This window comes from Malaclemys terrapin, chromosome 25 (genome assembly GCF_027887155.1).
Source record: "Malaclemys terrapin pileata isolate rMalTer1 chromosome 25, rMalTer1.hap1, whole genome shotgun sequence".
Classification (NCBI taxonomy): Eukaryota; Metazoa; Chordata; order Testudines; family Emydidae; genus Malaclemys; species Malaclemys terrapin.
Genome location: NC_071529.1, coordinates 8,720,647 through 8,739,673, shown reverse-complemented (window position 1 = coordinate 8,739,673; position 19,027 = coordinate 8,720,647). Strand labels below are relative to the sequence as shown.

The 19,027-nt window shown below is 41.6% G+C and overlaps 1 protein-coding gene across 6 annotated transcripts in view; it reads right to left on the bottom strand.

Annotated features, from left to right (window-relative positions):
* Positions 1-19,027, bottom strand: part of KANSL1 (KAT8 regulatory NSL complex subunit 1) — a 183,002-nt gene that overhangs the window by 140,477 nt on the left and 23,498 nt on the right. For all 6 annotated transcript variants that reach the window (XM_054014303.1, XM_054014301.1, XM_054014307.1 and 3 more), the window contains one exon: positions 13,161-14,550. In XM_054014303.1, the coding sequence (XP_053870278.1) occupies positions 13,161-14,467 (1,307 nt within the window). In that variant the 5' untranslated portion in view covers positions 14,468-14,550. The remainder of the gene's footprint in view (positions 1-13,160; positions 14,551-19,027) is intronic.

Below are 19,027 nucleotides of genomic sequence, written 5' to 3'. Positions count from 1 at the left end.
CATAGCCTTGGTAGATAATAGTGCTTGTTAGAGATCCTCTTTTAAAAGCAGCACAGACTGGACAGTGACTCCCAAAAAGCTCTGAATTACTAATTTTATTTTGAACTCTGGAAGCAAGAGAAATTGCAGCCCACTCATTCAGACAGGTGGGCTTCAAGCAGGGCAGAAAAGCAGCACAACTTCAGAGTTTAAATTAAAAGCAACTCAGCACTGGGTCTCCCATTCCATACTTACAGCTTTTGACAGTACAAATGAAGACTTGCATAGCTTAAAGAAAATCCAGATATACATAGGAGATGAGCCATAATTTCCTCCAGAATGCCCTTTTCATAAATACGTTGCTATCATCTAGAAGCCAATTCTCACCTTGAAAACTAGAACCCTTAGGAAAAATTAAACAGTAATTACACACTGGTAATTTGTACAAGAAAAAAAGGAGGGGACATTTCAGTATGTTTGCACCAAACAATCTTTATTCAAGATCTGTGCAAAGCTCTGCTTACTTGTATAAATTATAACAAGCTTGTTTTGAAGAACGTTTTAAGAGTTCTTTTAGACATCCCTGTTTCTGCAGAGACTGAAAAGAAAAAAAAAATAAATCAATCACTTACCTTCCTGCAGGATTCTCACATCTAGGACTTGCCTCTCCAACACAAACAAGGCTCAAGAGCTGTGCCCTACTGATATGCAGTCAGTCACTAGTACCTCAATGACCCCAAACATTCCACCAGTTCCTTTCAAGAGAAGGAAGCAAGAGTTTTGCTAAACATTTCACTACATTTACTCGACTTTCACAAAAAAAAAAAAAAAAAAAAAAAAAGATAGGGGAGTCAATTATTCCAGACCAGGAATGGCTATGCAAGCACCTGAGAGCAAACCCAGAACAAACCCCCTCAAACTCTGAAAGGTAGAGAATAGGCAAGTGAGAATCCTATTTGAGAATATTGTCAGAAGCAGTATTATAAGGTCAGCAATTCTCCAGCAAACCACCATCTGTGCAGTAGTCCCCCCCACGCTATAGAAATGGGATAGATAAGTTTTAGAGAAGTTCCTAGTAAAGTAATTGCAAACACATCCACACAGTGAGGACATATGAGGCCAAAACCAAAACAGAATAGGTAGGAAGAAACTAAAAACTTTGCAAAACAGAATGAAAATACGTGGCTGCTTTGCACAAAACAATGATTTTCAATCCTGCCTCTGGCTGGCAGTGGAAGCGGCTAAGATACAGACAACATGGGATTTGATAGCTTTTAATTGTACACCACAATGTCATAGCCATGAGAAATCCTATTAGGCAGCCCTTTGGATATGGTCTTCTGGGCAACACCATTACTGAGAAAATTTGATCCAGAGGAAGAAGAGCTAAGTGGAATTTCTTAGTTGCTTCAAGCAGACTCATACCTTCCCCCAGAGATCTTTAACATCAGGTATGTAGAAAAATTCCATCTTCAAAAGGGCATTTGGGTTTGAGAATCTCTCGCTGGTAGGAAAACACTCAATGAAAAGAAGAAATTCACCACCACTTAAAGAAAGACTCCAATAACTCAAAGCACAGGCAGCATGTTCCAGTGGAGGGAACATTGGGCAAGGAGTTAAGATCTGGGGTTCAATTCCTGGCTCTACTAGTGAATTGGTCACCATGAGAATTTTACCATTTCATGCCTCAATTTCCTCAGTTAGAAACAGAATTTGATTTTTTTAAATAATTGATGGATATTGATGGGTTTTTTTAAGTTTTAGTTTTGATCAATTTAAAATTTTCATTTGTGGGAAATTATAGGCGATAAATAATTTGGGATCAGTAGACACAGATTCAAGAAGAGTTAGAGCTTTATAACCATAAAAAAAAACCCCACAACCACACAAATTGACATCACATGTCAAAATATACAGATATCCTTAAATCAAACTCAAATTCTCAACAAGCATTTTTCTTTACTTTGCTTAACTGTGAATTTCAATTATTATTGATGGACATCTTTGTGTCAGTTTGCAAGTGATATGACTAGAGAGTATTGCCTGATCCTTGTAAGATTTGGTACAAGATTACCTAGTCACTAGAAACCAAAGATCATTTTCTAAAGGCTGGAAGTACTTTCCAAGCAAGAAAGTTGAGCTTAAAAAGAGCCTTCATTGCCTTAGTCAGGATCACACTAGTCTCTCTCAAAAAAAGGGATTAAGTTTGAGCGCCTTCCAGTGAAGTCCCACATGTATCCAAAGGACTACAGAGGCATTGTCAATGTTTGACTAGCTCATGAAAGGTCAAAAAAACTGCAAAATGAACCTTGAAGACAGACAAGTGAAGAAAGTAATCTGCTTTTGTGCAAGGCAAGTAAAGCAGCCACATGAAACTCTATGCATCACAGCAAAACTTCTCCCACTTAGAAGTCCTTCTAGTAGTAGCAGCTCGAGATATCAGGATGACTTGGGCCAAATACTCGAAAGACATGTCTACACATCTCCACTATGTCAGAAACCAAGATGCTAGATAGCAGGCTTTCTAGGTTGGAAATGGAGCCAGGTGCCCTCATTCCAAGTGATCATCCACAATTGGTTTATCAGTCTCCTGGGATGAGGTCTGGCCACTGTCAACAGTGTAGAGGACCTACTGACCAAGACAGGTAGGTCTGGGAGATATTTGGATCACCATGCTTGTGTGTCTCCCGACCTTTGCTGTCAGAAATACTGTTGAAGATGCATATAAAAGAGGCCTACTCTTGGTGAATGGATAGCATGGTCTTCGTGCAAAGAAAACTCGATCTGGTGTTTTTCAGTTCAGAGGCCACCTCCGATCAACTCAGTCTGCCCGCATGTGTTCTCCTTCCCTGGCAGATCCACAGAAATTAGCAACATCTTGTGAAACCAAGCCTATACTTGCAGGGCTTCCCGATACAGTAGGTGTGATCCAGCGTCTCCCTGCTTGTTTATGAAGAAGTAAATGATGGCCTGGCTGTCCGTTTGAAACAGAGCCACTTTCTAGGTTACCAGGTTCCTAAAGGTCCTTCAGTGATACAGGACTATCATTCTCCACAGTACTACTGTGCATTTGTTACTCCTAGAGAGCCAATTCTCTGAGCATGGAGTCCTTATGTGCAGTGCACTAATTGAATGGGCAGTGCTTGAAAGTCCATTCCTAATTGGACATTGTTTCTGGAATGCCACCAGGCCAGAAAGGCCCAGAAGTCAACCATCAGCTAGATGCAATGCAAAGGAGTCCCCGTGTGATACTTTTGCTTCCATCTGAATCTGACATGGTTCCATGTCATGGGCATTATGAATACAGTGGCAGATGTAAGATACAACATTTGTAGCATAGTTCCAACAATCATCTGCTGGCTCTTGCATATCCTTTCTTCCAGATAGGTGAAGTACTGGAATGTTTCCTGAGGCAGGAAGGCTTTGAATTAAGCTACATCTAGCAGCTCTCCTATGTACTCCAGTTGCTAACTAGGAACGAATGAGTACACTTTGCATAGTTACCAAGAACCCTAGTGACTGCAACACACTGGTAGTAACATGAAGTGATCTTCTGGCGCCCTCCAGAGTGATGTTCTTGACCAGCCAGACATGGAAACACCACACACACACACACACTCAAGACATACAGGTAGGCCATGACTACAGACAAGCATTTCATGAAAATATATCAAGCTGATGACAGAGCAGGAAGTTAGCATTATTGTTTTCCCCTCTAGACCAAGATATTTCTGGTGTTTGTAAGCATCAGCAAGATCCAGAGAGCACAGGCAGGAGTGTTCCTCTAGAGATACCAATTAAGATCTGAGAGGTCGCAGATGGGCCAAAGTTTCAGGAAGTACCTAGAAAACGCCTTTCCTGTGTTGTCTGATGGGACAAGTTCCATAGCAGTCTTCACCAGGAAGGGCTGGATTTCCTGCTACATCTCTTCCCGATAAGGTCCCCATGTCCATTCTCAGTGGATGGCAGTGTGGGTGGTGGAAATTAGTGTTTTGGGATTTAAGGGACATTGTAGGCCCACTGAACAATGCTCAAGTCCCACAATTCAATTTACTGGAGAACAGCTGGGGTAAAAGCCATCCCCAGCCTGCCTACAACAGAAAAATTCAGCAGGCTACAAAAACTGGGTATACGCAGAGAACTTTCAAAACCCTTTACTTTTGGGTGCTCATTTAAACAAACAAAAACAAGTTTTCCATTGGCTTATTCCAAGGCAGATGATTGGTGGAGATTCAGCCCTGTATCCTGGAGGGAGCTCCACGTTACCAAGGAAAGAATGGGACCGTGCCAATGATATTCTAGGAGGCAGCTGGTCCTAATGGCTCTAAGTTCTGATAATGCTAAGAGGTATCAGGTCCAAATAAACACAAGCATAATGGGATTTAGATATGCATTCAGCTGACAGTGTAATAATTCTCAAGGATGCATTATAGAATTCTGGCTCCAACACTTAGCCAAACCTCATCAAATGCTAGAGGCACTTTGCCCCAAAGACACTCAGAGATCGCCAGCATAGACAACACCGACTCTTCAAGTGTCTGAAGGTTTAATTCCTGAACACTCATAGGCACAAACACTTAGACAGCTCTAGTGGACCCGGCCCAGACACAAGGACCTGTATACACCAACTACGGTACCTGTGAAAAGTATGGGGAGGAATCCCTTTTATGAGCTCTAAAACTTTCAGGTTCCAGGGAGATGGGGACTCACAAGGATGGGGAGTTTAACCATGCAGCTCACACTTGAGGCACAACACAAAACAAGAACCACCTTATTACACACACTCTCCTCTTCCTCCACACATCCCAATCCCCCCAAAAAGTTGAAAAAGGTTTCACTGTGCTAGAAATAAATTATATAAACTATGAAGTCACAGACATGGAGGGGTTAGTGATACTTTGGGAAGTCACAATTTGATAAGCCTATGGAATCAGACTTTCTACCCACAATGACTGCACTATTTTTTAATCTTCATCAGCAATACTAACACACATCTTATTTCTAGGCATTAAAAAGTGTATAAGATTGAGGCACTCCTCTCCAATCTATAGCACCAATTTTATATCTGATCTCCATTTACTTCCTGAACATATCTCTATATCAGGATTGAATTGTGCCATTTATGTTTAAACCTCACTATTGAAAAAAAGGTTTTAAATCATGCAACTTCTTTTTGAAGGTAACAATTCACATATAAAAGTTTACTCTTGTATTTGAGACTTCTGTACTGAACATAAAAATAGCCATACTGGGTCAGACCAATGGTCCATCTAGCTCAGTATCTGGTCTTCCAACAGTGGCCAATGCCAGATCCTTCAGAAGGAATTAACAGAACAGGATAAACATTGAGTGATCCATCCTGTCATCCAGTCCCAGCACTGGTCTGTTATAGGACAAAGAAAAAACAAACACTTACTAGTTCAAAAGAGATGTGCAAAAAATCAAATTCACCAAGAATTTGGTGGTACTTTTGAGCATAATATTTTACCAGTCACTGATCTTTACCATGGACAGAGTAATTGAGGGAGCTGTATTTACACCACGCTCAGAGGTTTCAGAGGAGTCCACTGTGGAACTGGTGCAATTAACACTCCCACACATTAGGGCAATCAAGATGTACCAAGAATATATTTTAACCTTTAAAGTACTGGTGTTTTCCAGTCAAATGGCTGCTTGATTCCTGAGTGTCAAAATCATTCTGTGGAGACCAATCTCCATTTTTAATTATGATCCATGGACCGGGGGTATAAATTAGGACTTTATAGGTCCTTCAATCCAAAAGTAACTTCTTAACCAGGGGGCAGGGCTACTGAGGAAGACCAGGGCTTTAAAAAGCCAACTCCTAAGCAACCAAAGGAGCTAGTAAATAGGAGCGGCTAACAGGGGAGCTTTGTGAGGCAGTTTAGAGGGGGAGCTAGATACACTTAACATTCTTTAAACTTAAAGTCAAAAACACCCCGATAAAAACAAACACATCTACAAAGGAATGAGCTGCAAGAGTAAAAAGGAATGCAGGCAGAAGTCCAGCAACAGAGTGGGGGCTATCGCGTTTATTGCGCCCAAATGCAGCATGTACGATTACCTCCCCTGTGAGCAGGTAATCATACACGTGCATTCGGTGCAAGGCGCTCCTGTCCCTCAGAGAGTGTGTATGGGCTCTGAAGACCAGAGTGGCTGAACTGGGAGGAGCTAAAGGAGATAGAGAGGTACACAGATGAGACTTTCCCGGACACAGTAGAACTGTCCCATCTCCTCCCCCAACCCCCGTCTGACAGCCTTTGTGCTGTTGAGGAGGATGAAAGTCTCAGGGAAGGAGAACATCCAACCGGAGCAGAGGGAAACGATCTCATAGTTGGGACCCTCCTTCCAGATGATGTTGTGGTATCCTCTTGCATGGAGGATACCTCTCTGGGGGAGGAAACTCCAGTTATTAGGAAGAGACATGTAATCATTATGGGGGATTTGATCATTAGAAACATAGATAGCTGGGTTTGCGATGACTGGGAGAACCGCATGGTGACTTGCCTGCCTGGTACGAAAGCTGCGGATCCCTTGAGACATCTGGATAGACTTATGTGTAGAGCTAGGGATAAGCCGGTGGTCATGGTACAGGTAGGTACCAATGACATACGGAAGGATAGGAGAGAGGTCCTGGAGGCCAAATTTAGGCTGCTAGGTAAGAGACTGAAGTCCAGGATCTCCATGGTAACATTCTCTGAAATGCTTCCAGTTCCACATGCAGGGCCAGTTAGACAGGCAGAACTGCAGGGTCTCAATGCGTGGAGGAGACGATGGTGTAGGGAGGAGTGGTTTAGATTTATTAGGAACCAGGGAAACTCTGGGGAAAAGGGAAGCCTATACAGGAAGGATGGGCTCCACCTAAACCAAAATGGAAACAGATTGCTGGCACTTAAAATTAAAAAGGTCACAGAGCAGTTTTCAAACTAAGGGCTAGGGAAAGCCGACAGGTGCGGAGGAGCATGTGGTTCGGACAGAGGCATTCCTTAGGGGAGGATCTATTAATGGAGATTCTCTATGTCCTAGTAAAGAGAAGAGAATGGAAAATGATAAAATAATGGTAAGATCTAATGAGAAACAGTCAAATGAAAAAAAGAGTTTCATCCAATTACATCATGTAAGGGCAGACAGATAAAAAAAAGTGTCAAGTTTTTAAAGTGCTTATATACCAATGCTAGAAGTCTAAATACTAAGATGGGTGAACTAGAGTGCCTCGTATTAAATGAGGATATCGATATAATAGGCATCACAGAAACTTGGTGGAACGAAGATATCAATGGGCCACAGTAATACCAGTGTACAAAATATATCGGAGGGACAGAACAGGTCGTGCTGATTGGGGAGTGGCACTATATGTGAAAGAAAGCATAGAATCAAATGAACCAAAAATCTTTAGTGAACCAAACTGTACCATAAAAATCTCAATGGACAGTAATTCCATGCTCAAATAATAAGAATATAACAGTAGGGGATAGATTACTGACCACCTGACCAGGAGGGTGACAGGGACTGTGAAATGCTCAGGAATATTAGCGAGGCTATAAAAATAAAAAACCTCAATAATGAGGGGTTTCCAACTATCCCCATATTGACTGGGTACATGTCACCTCAGGAAGGGATGCAAGGATGGGATGCAGAGAAAGGTTCTTGACACCTTAAATGACTGCTTCTTGGAGCTGCTAGTCCTGGAACCCACAAGAGAGGCAATTCTTGATTTAGTCCTAAATGCAGCATAGGATGTAGTCCAAAAGGTGAATATAGCTAGACTGCTTGGTAACAATGACCATAATATAATTAAATTTAAACACCCCTGTCCAATACTGTAGCATTTAATTTCAGAAAGGGGGACGACACAAAAATGAGAAAGTTAGTTAAACAGAAATTAAAAGGTACCAAAAGTGAAATCTCTGCAAGCTGCATGGAAACTTTTTAAAGACACCATAATAGAGGCTCAACTTAAATGTATACCCCAAATTAAAAAATATAGTAAAAGCAGCAAAAAAGTGCCACCGTGGCTAAACAAAGTAAAAGAAGCAGTGAGAAGCAAAAAGGCATCCTTTAAAAAATGGAAGTTAAATCCTAGTGAGGAAAAACAGAAAGGAGCATAAACTCTGACAGATGAAGTGTAAAAACAGAATTAGGAAGGCCAAAAAAGAATCTGAAGAACAGCTAGCCAAAGACTCAAAAAAAATTTTTTGTTGTTTTTTAAGTACATTAGAAACAGGAAGTCTGCTAAACAACCAGTGGGGCCACTGAACAATCGAGATGCTAAAGGAGCACTCAAAGGACGATAAGGCCAATGAGGAGAAACTAAATGAATTCTTTGCATTGGTCTTCACAGCTGAGGATGTGAGGGAAATTCCCAAACCTGAACCATTCTTTTTACATAACAAATCTGAGAACAGTGGTAGACTGAGGTGTCATTAGAGGAGGTTTCGGAACAAACTGATAAACTAAACTGTAATAAGACATCAGGACCAGATGATATTCACCCAGGAGTTCTGAAGGAAATTGCAGAACTACTAACTGTATCTTGTGTACCAAATGACTGGAGGACACCTAATCATAGAATATTAAGGTTGGAAGGGACCTCAGGAGGTCATCTAGTCCAACCCCTTGCTCAAAGCAGGGCCAATCCCCAACTAAATCATCCCAGCCAGGGCTTTGTCAAGCTGGGCCTCAAAAACCTCTAAGGAAGGCGATTCCACCACCTCCCTAAGTAACCCATTCCAGTGCTTCACCACCCTCCTAGTGAAAAAGTTTTTCCTAATATCCAACCTAAACCTCTCTCACTGCAATTTGAGATCATTACTCCTCGTTCTGTCATCTGCTACCACTGAGAACAATCTAGAGCCATCCTCTTTGGAACCCCCTTTCAAGTTGTTGGAAGCAGCTATCAAATCCCCCCTCATTCTTCTCTTCTGCAGACTAAATAATCCCAGTTCCCTCAGCCTCTCCTCATAAATCATATGCTCCAGCCCCCTAATCATTTTTGTTGCCCTCCGCTGGACTCTTTCTGATTTTTCCACATCCTTCTTGTAGTGTTGGGCCCAAAACTGGACACCGTACTCCAGATGAGGCCTCACCAATGCTGAATAGAGGGGAATGATCACGTCCCTCGATCTGCTGGCAATGCTCCTGCTTATACAGCCCAAAATACAGATAGCCTTCTTGGCAACAAAGGCACACTGTTGACTCTCATCCAGCTTCTCATCCACTGTATCCCCTAGGTCCTTTTCTGCAGAACTACTGCCTAGCCACTCGGTCCCTAGTCTGTAGCAGTGCATGGGATTCTTCCGTCCTAAGTGCAGGACTCTGCACTTGTTCTTGCTGAACCTCAAATTTCTTTTGGCCCAACCCTCTAATATGTCTAGGTCCCACTCTACCCTATCTACCACTCCTCCCAGTTTAAGGTCATCTGCAAACTTGCTGATGGTGCAATTCATGCCATCCTCCAGATCATTAATGAAGATATTGAACAAAACCGGCCCCAGAACTGAACCTTGGGGCACTCTGCTTACTACTGGCTTCCAACTAGACATGGAGGCATTGATCACTACCCGTTGAGCCTGATGATCTAGCCAGCTTTCTATCCACCTTATAGTCCATTCATCCAGCCTATACTTCAACTTGCTGGCAAGAATACGGTGGGAGACCGTATCAAAAGCTTTGCTAAAGTCAAGGAAGAATACGTCCACTGCCTTCCCCTCATCCACAGAGCCAGTTATTTCATCATAGAAGGCAATTAGGTTAGTCAGGCATGACTTGCCCTTGGTGAATCCATGCTGACTGTTCCTGATCACTCTTCTCTCCTCAAAGTGCTTCAAAATTGATTCCTTGAGGACCTGCTCCATGATTTTTCCAGGGACTGAGGTGAGGCTGACTGGCCTGTAGTACCTCAGATCCTCCTCCTTCCCTTTTTCAAAGATGGGCACTACATTAGCCTTTTCCCAGTCATCTGGGACCTCCCCCCGATCGCCATGAGTTTTTAAAAGATAATGGCCAATGACTCTGCAATCATATCCACCAACTCCTTTAGCACCCTCAGATGCAGTGCATCCAGCCCCATAGACTTGTGCTCGTCCAGCTTTTCTAAATGGTCCTGAACTACTTCCTTCTCCACAGAGGGCTAGTCACCTCCTCCCCATACTGTGCTGCCCAGTGCAGTAGTCTGGGAGCTGACCTTGTTCGTGAAGACAAAGGCAAAAAAAAAAAAAAAAAAAAAAAAAAAAAAAAAAAAAAAAAAAAGCAAGCACTGAGTACATTAGCTTTTTCCACATCCTCTGTCACTAGGCTGCCTCCCCTATTGAGTAAGGGGCCCACACTTTCCCTGACCTGGGATGCTAATTTTTAAAAAGGGCTCCAGAGGTGATCCTGGCAATTATAGGCCATTAAGTCGGACTTCAGTACCGGGCAAACTGGTTGAAACTATAGTAAAGAACAAAATTGTCAGACACACAGATGAACATAATTTGTTGGAGAAGAGTTAACATGGTTTTTGTAAAAGGAAATCATCCCTCACCAATCTATGAGAATTCTTTGAGGGGGTCAACAAGCATGTGGACAAGGGGGAATCCAGTCGATATAGCGTACCTAAGTTTTCAGAAAGCCTTTGTCAAGGTCCCTCACCAAAGGTTAAGCAAAGTAAGCTGTCATGGGAGAAGAAGGAAGGGCCTCTCATGGATTGGCAACTGGTTAAAAGATAGGAAACAAAGGGTAAGAATAAATGGTCAGTTTTCAGAATGGAGAGAGGTAAATGGTGGTGTCCCCAGGAGTCTGTACTGGGACTATGAACATATTCATAAAAGATCTGGAAAAGGGGGTAAACAATGAGGTGGCAAAATTTGCAGATGATACAAAACTACTCAAGATATTTAAGTCCCAAGCAGACAGCGAAGTGCTACGAAAGGATCTCTCAAAACTGGGTGACTGGGCAACAAAATGGCAGATGAAATTCAATGTTGATAAATGCAAAGTAATGCATACTGGAAACAATCCCACCTATACATATAAAATGATGGGGTCTAAATTAGCTGTTACCACTCAAGAAAGATCTTGGCGTCATTGTGGATAGTTCTCTGAAAACATCCACTCAACGTGCAGCGGCAGTCAAAAAAGCAAACAGAATGTTGGAAATCTTTAAGAAAGGGATAGATAATAAGACAGAAAATATATTGCCTCTCTATAAATCCCTGGTACACCCACATCTTGAAAACTCCATGCAGATGTGGTAACCCCATCTCAAAAAAAGATATATTGGACTTGGAAAAGGTACAGAAAAGGGCAACAAAAATTATTAGTGGTATGGAATGGCTTCTGTGTGAGGAGAGATTAGTAAGACTGGGACTTTTCAGCTTGGCAAAGAGATGACTAAAGGGGGATATTATAGAGGTCTATAAAATCATGACGGGCATGGAGAAAGTAAATAAGGAAGTGTAATTTACTCCTTCTCATAACACAAGAACCAGGGGTCACCAAATGAGCATAATAGGCAGCAGGTTTTAAAAACAAACAAAAGGACGTATTTCTTCGCACAGTCAACCTGTGGAACTCTTTGCCAAAGGATGTTGTGAAGGCCAAGACTAACAGGGTTAAAAAAAGAACTATATAAATTCATGGAGGGTAGGTCCATCAATGGCTATTAGCCATGATGGGCAGGGATGGTGTCCCTAAGCCTGTGTTTGCCAGAAGCTGGGAATGGGCGACTGAGGATGGATCATTTCTTGATTCCCTGTTCTGTTCATTCCCTCTGGGGCACGTGGCATTGGCCACTGTCGGAAGACAGGACACTGGGCTAGATAGACCTTTGGTCTGATCCAGTCTGGCTGTTCTTATTGATGTCAGTAAAAAGTATGCACAGAGACCAGGTTACAATATAGCCTTCATTACCTGGTTAGTACCTTATTGTTACATTCAGCAATCACTTGAGTGGGAAAATGTTAACCTTTAGGAAAAAGCACTACTTTGCCCCTACTGTCTCCTCCTTCTGTACTCCTTCCCTGTCCCTCCCCATTTTTTCTTCATCAGTTCCCAATCCCTCCCATCTGCTTAAATTGCCAGCAATGACTACAGTTAACGTCCACATTAACTATACAGCCTTACAACAGGTTGACAGCCAATGAGATTAACACGGAACAGGTGGAGTTCAGAGCTATTGTTTCAGGCTGTCTACAACAATGCAGTTTATACTTTTCACATTATATTTTCAGGGCTAAATGCTTTCCTTTAACACACACACACACACACACACACACACACCTCTGCAGAACCTGAATATGCTATGTCAGATACATAAATACATCATCCTGGACATCTTTTACACACTACTGGCTAAGAATGTGAAGAGCGAGATCTCCATTGCCACAGTAGAACAATTCAGTTTGAAGGGGCAGATCCAACCCAAGAGCAATTTTAGACAAAAAAATTACACAGACTGCAGTACTGGATTTGAAGTATGGACACTCTAGATGCCTTAACTAGTCCTAGTTCCCTAACTTCATGAAGAGACCTTCATTTAGATACCAAATGTCAGTAGTTCTCAACCTTCCCAGACTACCATACCCCTTTCAGGATGCCGATTTGTCTTGCATACCGCAAGTTTCACCTCACTTAAAAACTTGCTTACAAAATCAGACATAAAAATACAAGAGAAGTGTCACAGCACACTATTACTGAAAAATTGCTTACTTTCTCATTTTTACCATATACTTGTAAAATAAATCATAGCCCCCAGGTTGAGAAACACTGACAGTATATAGAACAATATAAATAAGTCATTGTCTGTATGAAGTTTTAGTTAATACTAGCTTTGCTAGTGCTTTTCATGTAGCCTTTTGTAAAATCAGGCTAATATCTAGATGAGCTGATGTACCCCCTGCAAGATCTCGGCATACCTCCAGTGGTACGTGTGCCCCTGGTTGAGAACCACTGTCATATGTCATAATACTGTACATACAGTTGCACATTACAGAAATATATTATAAACGACAATCCCTGCAATAATTAAGACAGGATTATGCAGTTCAAGCAAGCCAAACTTCACACACACTAATACTGCCTCTTCCTTCTATGAAATGGTCTTAAATCAAAGATGATGCACCTTTTTATCCCTTCTCGCCCTACCCCACCCCAACAGAATTAGGCAAAGTTTCAACATTACTCACAGTGGTACATGATGCTGTTCTGGTTCTGCTTTGGTCAGTTCCTCCTCCTCAATGTCAGATTCCCCTCCTGAGCTGCTCTCAGTGACATCCGAATCAAATGCTTGCTCACTGGATCTCAAATTGGCCATCCCACTGGCTGTAAACCTCTCCAGTTCCTCTGAAATAGAGTCGTTCTTCAAGAAGCTGCTTAGTCCTTCCGACGTACTTGTTTCACTTGCAGCTTTCCTCAAGGCTGCTTCTGCCTTGCGGGTGAGCATCAGCTGGCTCCGATGCCTCAGAGAGTCCAAGTTTGGCAGTTTGCTCAGAGTCTCCTCCAAGAAGCCACCCAGCTGTTGCTGGATGTGTCTCTCTACCTGCTTGGCCTGCACCACCTGCAGGCGTTTCTGCAGCCTGCGAGCACGGTTCTCAATGTCTGCCTGCCGCCGTAACACTGCCCTTGTCCTCAAATCGGAGTCCATGGCACTGAAGAGACTAGCCGACAGAGGAGACTTCTGCTCCTCTGTCTTGCCGCTCCCAAAATCAGAATGTGCATCTACACCAGATAATCTATTCTCTCCACTGCTTCCTTCAATCACCCGCTGCTGCGCTGCAGAATTAAGCGACAAATTGTTTGCAGTGCTATTATTGCTAAATGGAGATGTGCGCTCAGCATCAAGGCTTCTGTGTGGAAGAGTGCAATTGGTCAAACCCGTCTTCAAGTCCCCCGATTCAGAACCCCCTGCAGTGTTAGAGTCAACACCCTGGAGGGTGGCCGAGAGGGGAGCACGCTTCCCGCCATTAAGTGAACTGGAGTTTTCATGGTCTGAATTGGTACTTTTAGCCAATTTCTTGGCCAAGCCATTCACAGGTGCTTGTGGAAGAGGTGGCTGACCACTAGTATTCATGTTTTTTAGATTTTCCAAAGAAAACTCCAACACTGGCTGTCTCCCCAACAGATCGCTTGTTTTCAAGAAGGACTGAGATAAGAGAGGGTGAGGTTTAAGAACTGTCTGCTTGTTGAAGACTCCTTGTAGCTTCAAAGGGTCTTTTGAAGGAACAGATGTTACATCCGAGCAGAGATAAGAGGCCACCAGTGGCTGCAGCTTGCCCAGCTCCTCCTTGGTAGGGTTATTACGGAAATCTACACTGGGATCCTCTGCAGCAATGGCTTTCCTTTTAGTGCCGTTGGCAGTGAGAAGGATGTTGTTGGCGTTGCCGTTGTTCTCGGCACTGCCAGGTGACAAGGTGGAGGATGGGGGAGCCAGTTTGAACCGGATGTGGTGAGCTTCAGCTGCTGCGTCAGTGAGAGCGGGCGCCATCGCAGCCATTCAGCACAGAGAGACAGGAATTCCAGCCTCTCCCAGTGCCGAGGCCAGCTCCACTGCCTCTTACTGCCTCGCCTGAGGACAGCCTAAAAAAAAGAAAGCAAAGTCAATGAATCAGATAAATAGTAAACAAAATGCTGACGAGCCATCTGAGACACAGACCTGGGCCCACGGTCTGCAACATTGCAATATAACAGAAGCAAACATGGTCTAGTGGACTGAAGGCACAACTAGCAATCAGAAAAACGGGCGTCCCGGTGCTGGTTCTAAAACACCCATTTTCAAGGAGAACTTTCTGGCAAGTCACTTTCGTCCAGTGCCTCAGTTTCCACATCTGCAAAACTGAGACAATACCAGACTTCAGGAGAAGTTACAAGGCCAAGCTTTTGTTTTCTAGAACTTTCATCTCTGCCCCCGTTGAGCATTCTGTAGCTCTCCATGTTTGCCTAACTTTGTTGCTATTCAAATCAATAATGAAACTATTGATTTCAGGGAGAGCAGAGTTAGGCCAACATTGAGCACTTTTTAAAAATAGTCTATTCATGTTCAGTATACTTCCGAAATTCCAAATTATTATCCTAGCACCTAGAGATTCCCCACAATGCTAGGCATTATATACACACAGTAAGAGCATGCTGGCCCAAAGAGTTTACAGTGTAAACCGACAAGTATTATCTCAATTTTACACTTTAACTAAGGCACAAAGGTTAAGTAACTTGCCCCCAAGATCACACAGGAAGTCTGTGGCAGAGTTGAGAATTGAATCCACATCTCCCAAGTCCCAGTCCAGTGCCTTAACCACAAGACGATACTACTTTTAAATTCCTCAGAGCTCTGTGGGTGGGATTTTCTCCATGCAGAGTTTGGAAACATCCTCCTCTCACCCCAAACAAGTTAACTGCCTTATATACTCCTCCCACCATACATACAGATTGTTTGTGCTACATCTACACTACAGCTTCCACCATGACTTCTACTAATGAGGCTGCATCAGTGGTAAATTACTGCTTAAATTTGCTAGCATAGGTGGACATGGCTTTGGGTGGAATAAGTCTCCACCCACACTGACTCCCAGTGGGTAGAAAAATACATTCCTATCTAGCAAAACAACCCCAGTGGCTTTCTTGGAAATCTTGGAAAGTTAGATCCTTTCAGGTTTCATCCACTTGGGAACTAGCGGTTTTCCAAATTCAAGATTTAAACAAAAATACTAACAGTAGTTTAGGCTGCCTGAAATCCCCCCCCCCCCCCCCCTTACAGGATGCACACTGAAACCAGCTGTTTACTTGGTCTCTCCCTTTCCCAAGTTCTTGCCATAGGAGTTTCATCTCTACCCACCTTAATAGAGTACTTCCCCACTTAGTAATAAAATCACTAACAGTGTAACAACATTCAACTCACAAGAGAAAATATGAGTTAACACAAGAGTGACTGATGACATTTTACTTAATGATCTTGCAGTTTTTCCTAAGACTGACAGAAGTTTCTGATCAACTAGCCATTTACTTAATCATTAAGATTTGTCAGCACTATTACACGTTTTTGAAAGTGCAGGACTATTATAACAATTTAGTTGATCTTTTATAGCTTTTGCTTTGTCTTCTATTGTTATGCTGCAGATAAACACGTCACTGCTTTTGTATTGTATTTCAATACTTAACATTAAGAGCAAAAGTGAAAAGTTCAGAGCAATCCTAAATCAAAATATTTATCTCTGATAAACCAATCCCTCAATTGTACATCAGTTTACATTAATAATTAATGTTACAATCACAATGGAAGCCACCCATAATGGACAAGGAATAATGATGTTAAAAGTATTTTAAAAACCCCAGATGTCTGTACCTGTTACTGATTTCATTTTAGATTAAGATTACTTTTTTTTTTTTTTTTTTGGAGTTTGCTTTCCCTCTGCCCTCATTTATGCTTTTTTAGATTTACTCATCTAGAGCTAAAATTAGTTTTGTTAATAACCTGTTTCTGATTTGCTTTCTAGTTCTGCTATATAGTAGAAGTATGCTGCAGTGTTTACGTTATACGAACTGCTGGGAAGTTTTATTCACCTAAAAATAACCTTTCCATGTAAACTGAGAAAAAAACAGAGAAAGACAAGGTGTGAGAGGTAATATTTTTCATTGGACCAACTTCTATTAGTGGAAGAGACTAGCTTTTGAGCTAAAATTTATTACCTCACCCACAGGGTGTGTAGTCTCCTGGGACCAAAACGGCTACAAATAATATTGAAAACAAAAATCAGAAACGTTTCTATTGATGGAGGAAGGGGGTTCTCCTTTAAGATGAGCCCAACTCTAGAGCCTAAACTAAACGGACTTTAAACTCCATTTGTATTGAATGCCTAGCTCTTATACAGTGCTTTCCATCAATACATCTCACAGCACTTTACATAGCAGATCAATATCACTGAGGCACTGAGGAAAGTAACTTGCCCAAGGTCACCCAACAGACCAGTGGCAGAGCTGGGACCAGAACCCAGGCCTCCCGAGTTCCAGTCCACTGCTCTATCCACCTAGAATAAAAAAGTCCTTGACGGTTTGTGCATACAGGGCTAAGTATTTTGTTTCTTGTGTAGTTTGCTTACCTAGAATGAACAGAGCCTATTTTACTTTTTTTTTTTTTAAATAAATGTGCAATCCATTATGTGTGGGCAATGCCCAGCTGTGTTCTTAACCCCATACTAAACAACAGATTTCAATAAACCTAGTTTCACTCCCTACATACAGGGCCAAATGCTTTCAATGCACTCAATGTGCAGATTACAATTCTAGTTGCAGCAAAACACTCCACTTGTAGTGAAGATGGGCTGTGGATAGAAAAAGCGGCTTCACTACAGAAGGCTTCTATTAAATTCCCTACCAAGGCCTTTACTGATGAGACTTGAATATTTAGATCAGCTGTTTATTCATAAACACTGCTGTCAAATAAATTCACTCACACTTCTGCTTTTCAGTTTCTCTAAAAAGTAGGTACACTAATCTAATTGGGTCCATTACTACAGCATCTGAAAGCCTGATCTTGGTATCAACCTACATACACACTTAACATCTTCCAGAGATAATTTAAAATAAAATAAAATAAAATAAAATAGAAAAGAAAGAAACGACGACGACAACTGGGCCCTAACCATGGAAATCCAAGGCTCTGTCTACACACAAACTTGCACCAGTTTAAGTTCAATAAGGGTAAATACCTGCATGGACACTTAAATTATTCTTAATACAAAGTGATTGTGCATTTTAAACCTATTCCTAATCAACTTAAATCAAAACCAAACTAAACCTAATTAACAAATCTGTGAACACTCATATTTCTAACTAAATCTATTTGGGGGGAAAAAAAAAAAAAAAAAAAAAAAAATCACAAATTAAACCAACGCATATCTGTTTAGACATGCCCTAGGTTTACCCCCAGCTTTACAGGAGGAATGGAAAGAAGAGGGATAGAACTAAGATTTACAAAATGTTTCCAAATTCTCCTTGTTCAATAAATACACTTTCCGTTCTTCGTTCCACTAATTTAAGAGGCCTCCAATTTCTTTTAAAGGTAATCTGCAAAAGTTTTATTTTAATACAATTATTCTTTTGCAAAATTTCCAATGAGCAAAGGTAATAGCTAATAGGAGTTATTAGTGATAGATCTGAAACAAAAATTTCAGCCAACATTTCCCTCCTTAAAGATGACCTTCAAGGAAAAAGACAGTTGGTTTTGCCTTAAGAGAGGGGTGGAGCTCCTACTTCTTTGACTTTTGGAATATTAAACCTCTTCTTCCTTGTTCTTGCTGGCTGAGGAGATACAGAGGTAGGTGCTCTCAGTCCTCAATTGAAGGAGTGAAAGCACTTACATAGGAAGGATCTTTTCCCCTAACTTTCTCAGATGTTCACACTCCCGCCTCCCCTGCAATAAAATAAAATAAATAAATAGTAAAACAGTGACTAGAAGTCCCTCTCCTCAAAATGTTTAAGTTATACTCTTGACGTATTTGCAATTCATAATCCTAATAGTTCAAGTCCTCCAGGAAAGACTAGATAAGACCCAAGTTTGCCTATTTAAAAAAATAGTAAAATAAAATAAAAAAGCCAAGACCTCTATACATTGTGATTATCTTTTCTCCTTCAGAGGACCAATTTTTTGGCCTATAGATGGCACATTTAAAATTCTTAGTAGTCCAGGCTGCAGATATCATGGTTTCTCTGCCACCGAGTCACATTACTGGTATTATATAGACAACTGAAAGAACCTTTAAGTAACAAATTCATTTTTAAAAACAATCTTCATCCACCTTGTTTATGGCCCGTGTTGTCAGCAGAAGATACTGCTTAGCTTTTGCAGTATATCAAAGCAGTAATTGTTAAGATACAGCAACAGAGAGTTAGTGAACTACTTCTCCCAACACAGAGCAGTACGTATTATCTCAGAGCTCTCAAGTATTTCCTCCACACCATCTCCATGAACAACATTATAGCAGCAGCTCTGCTATAGTTAAGGTTGAGGGTTTAGTTTCAGTTTAAAAGTTGACTATTATGTATTAGCAGGAGTGTTGTAAGC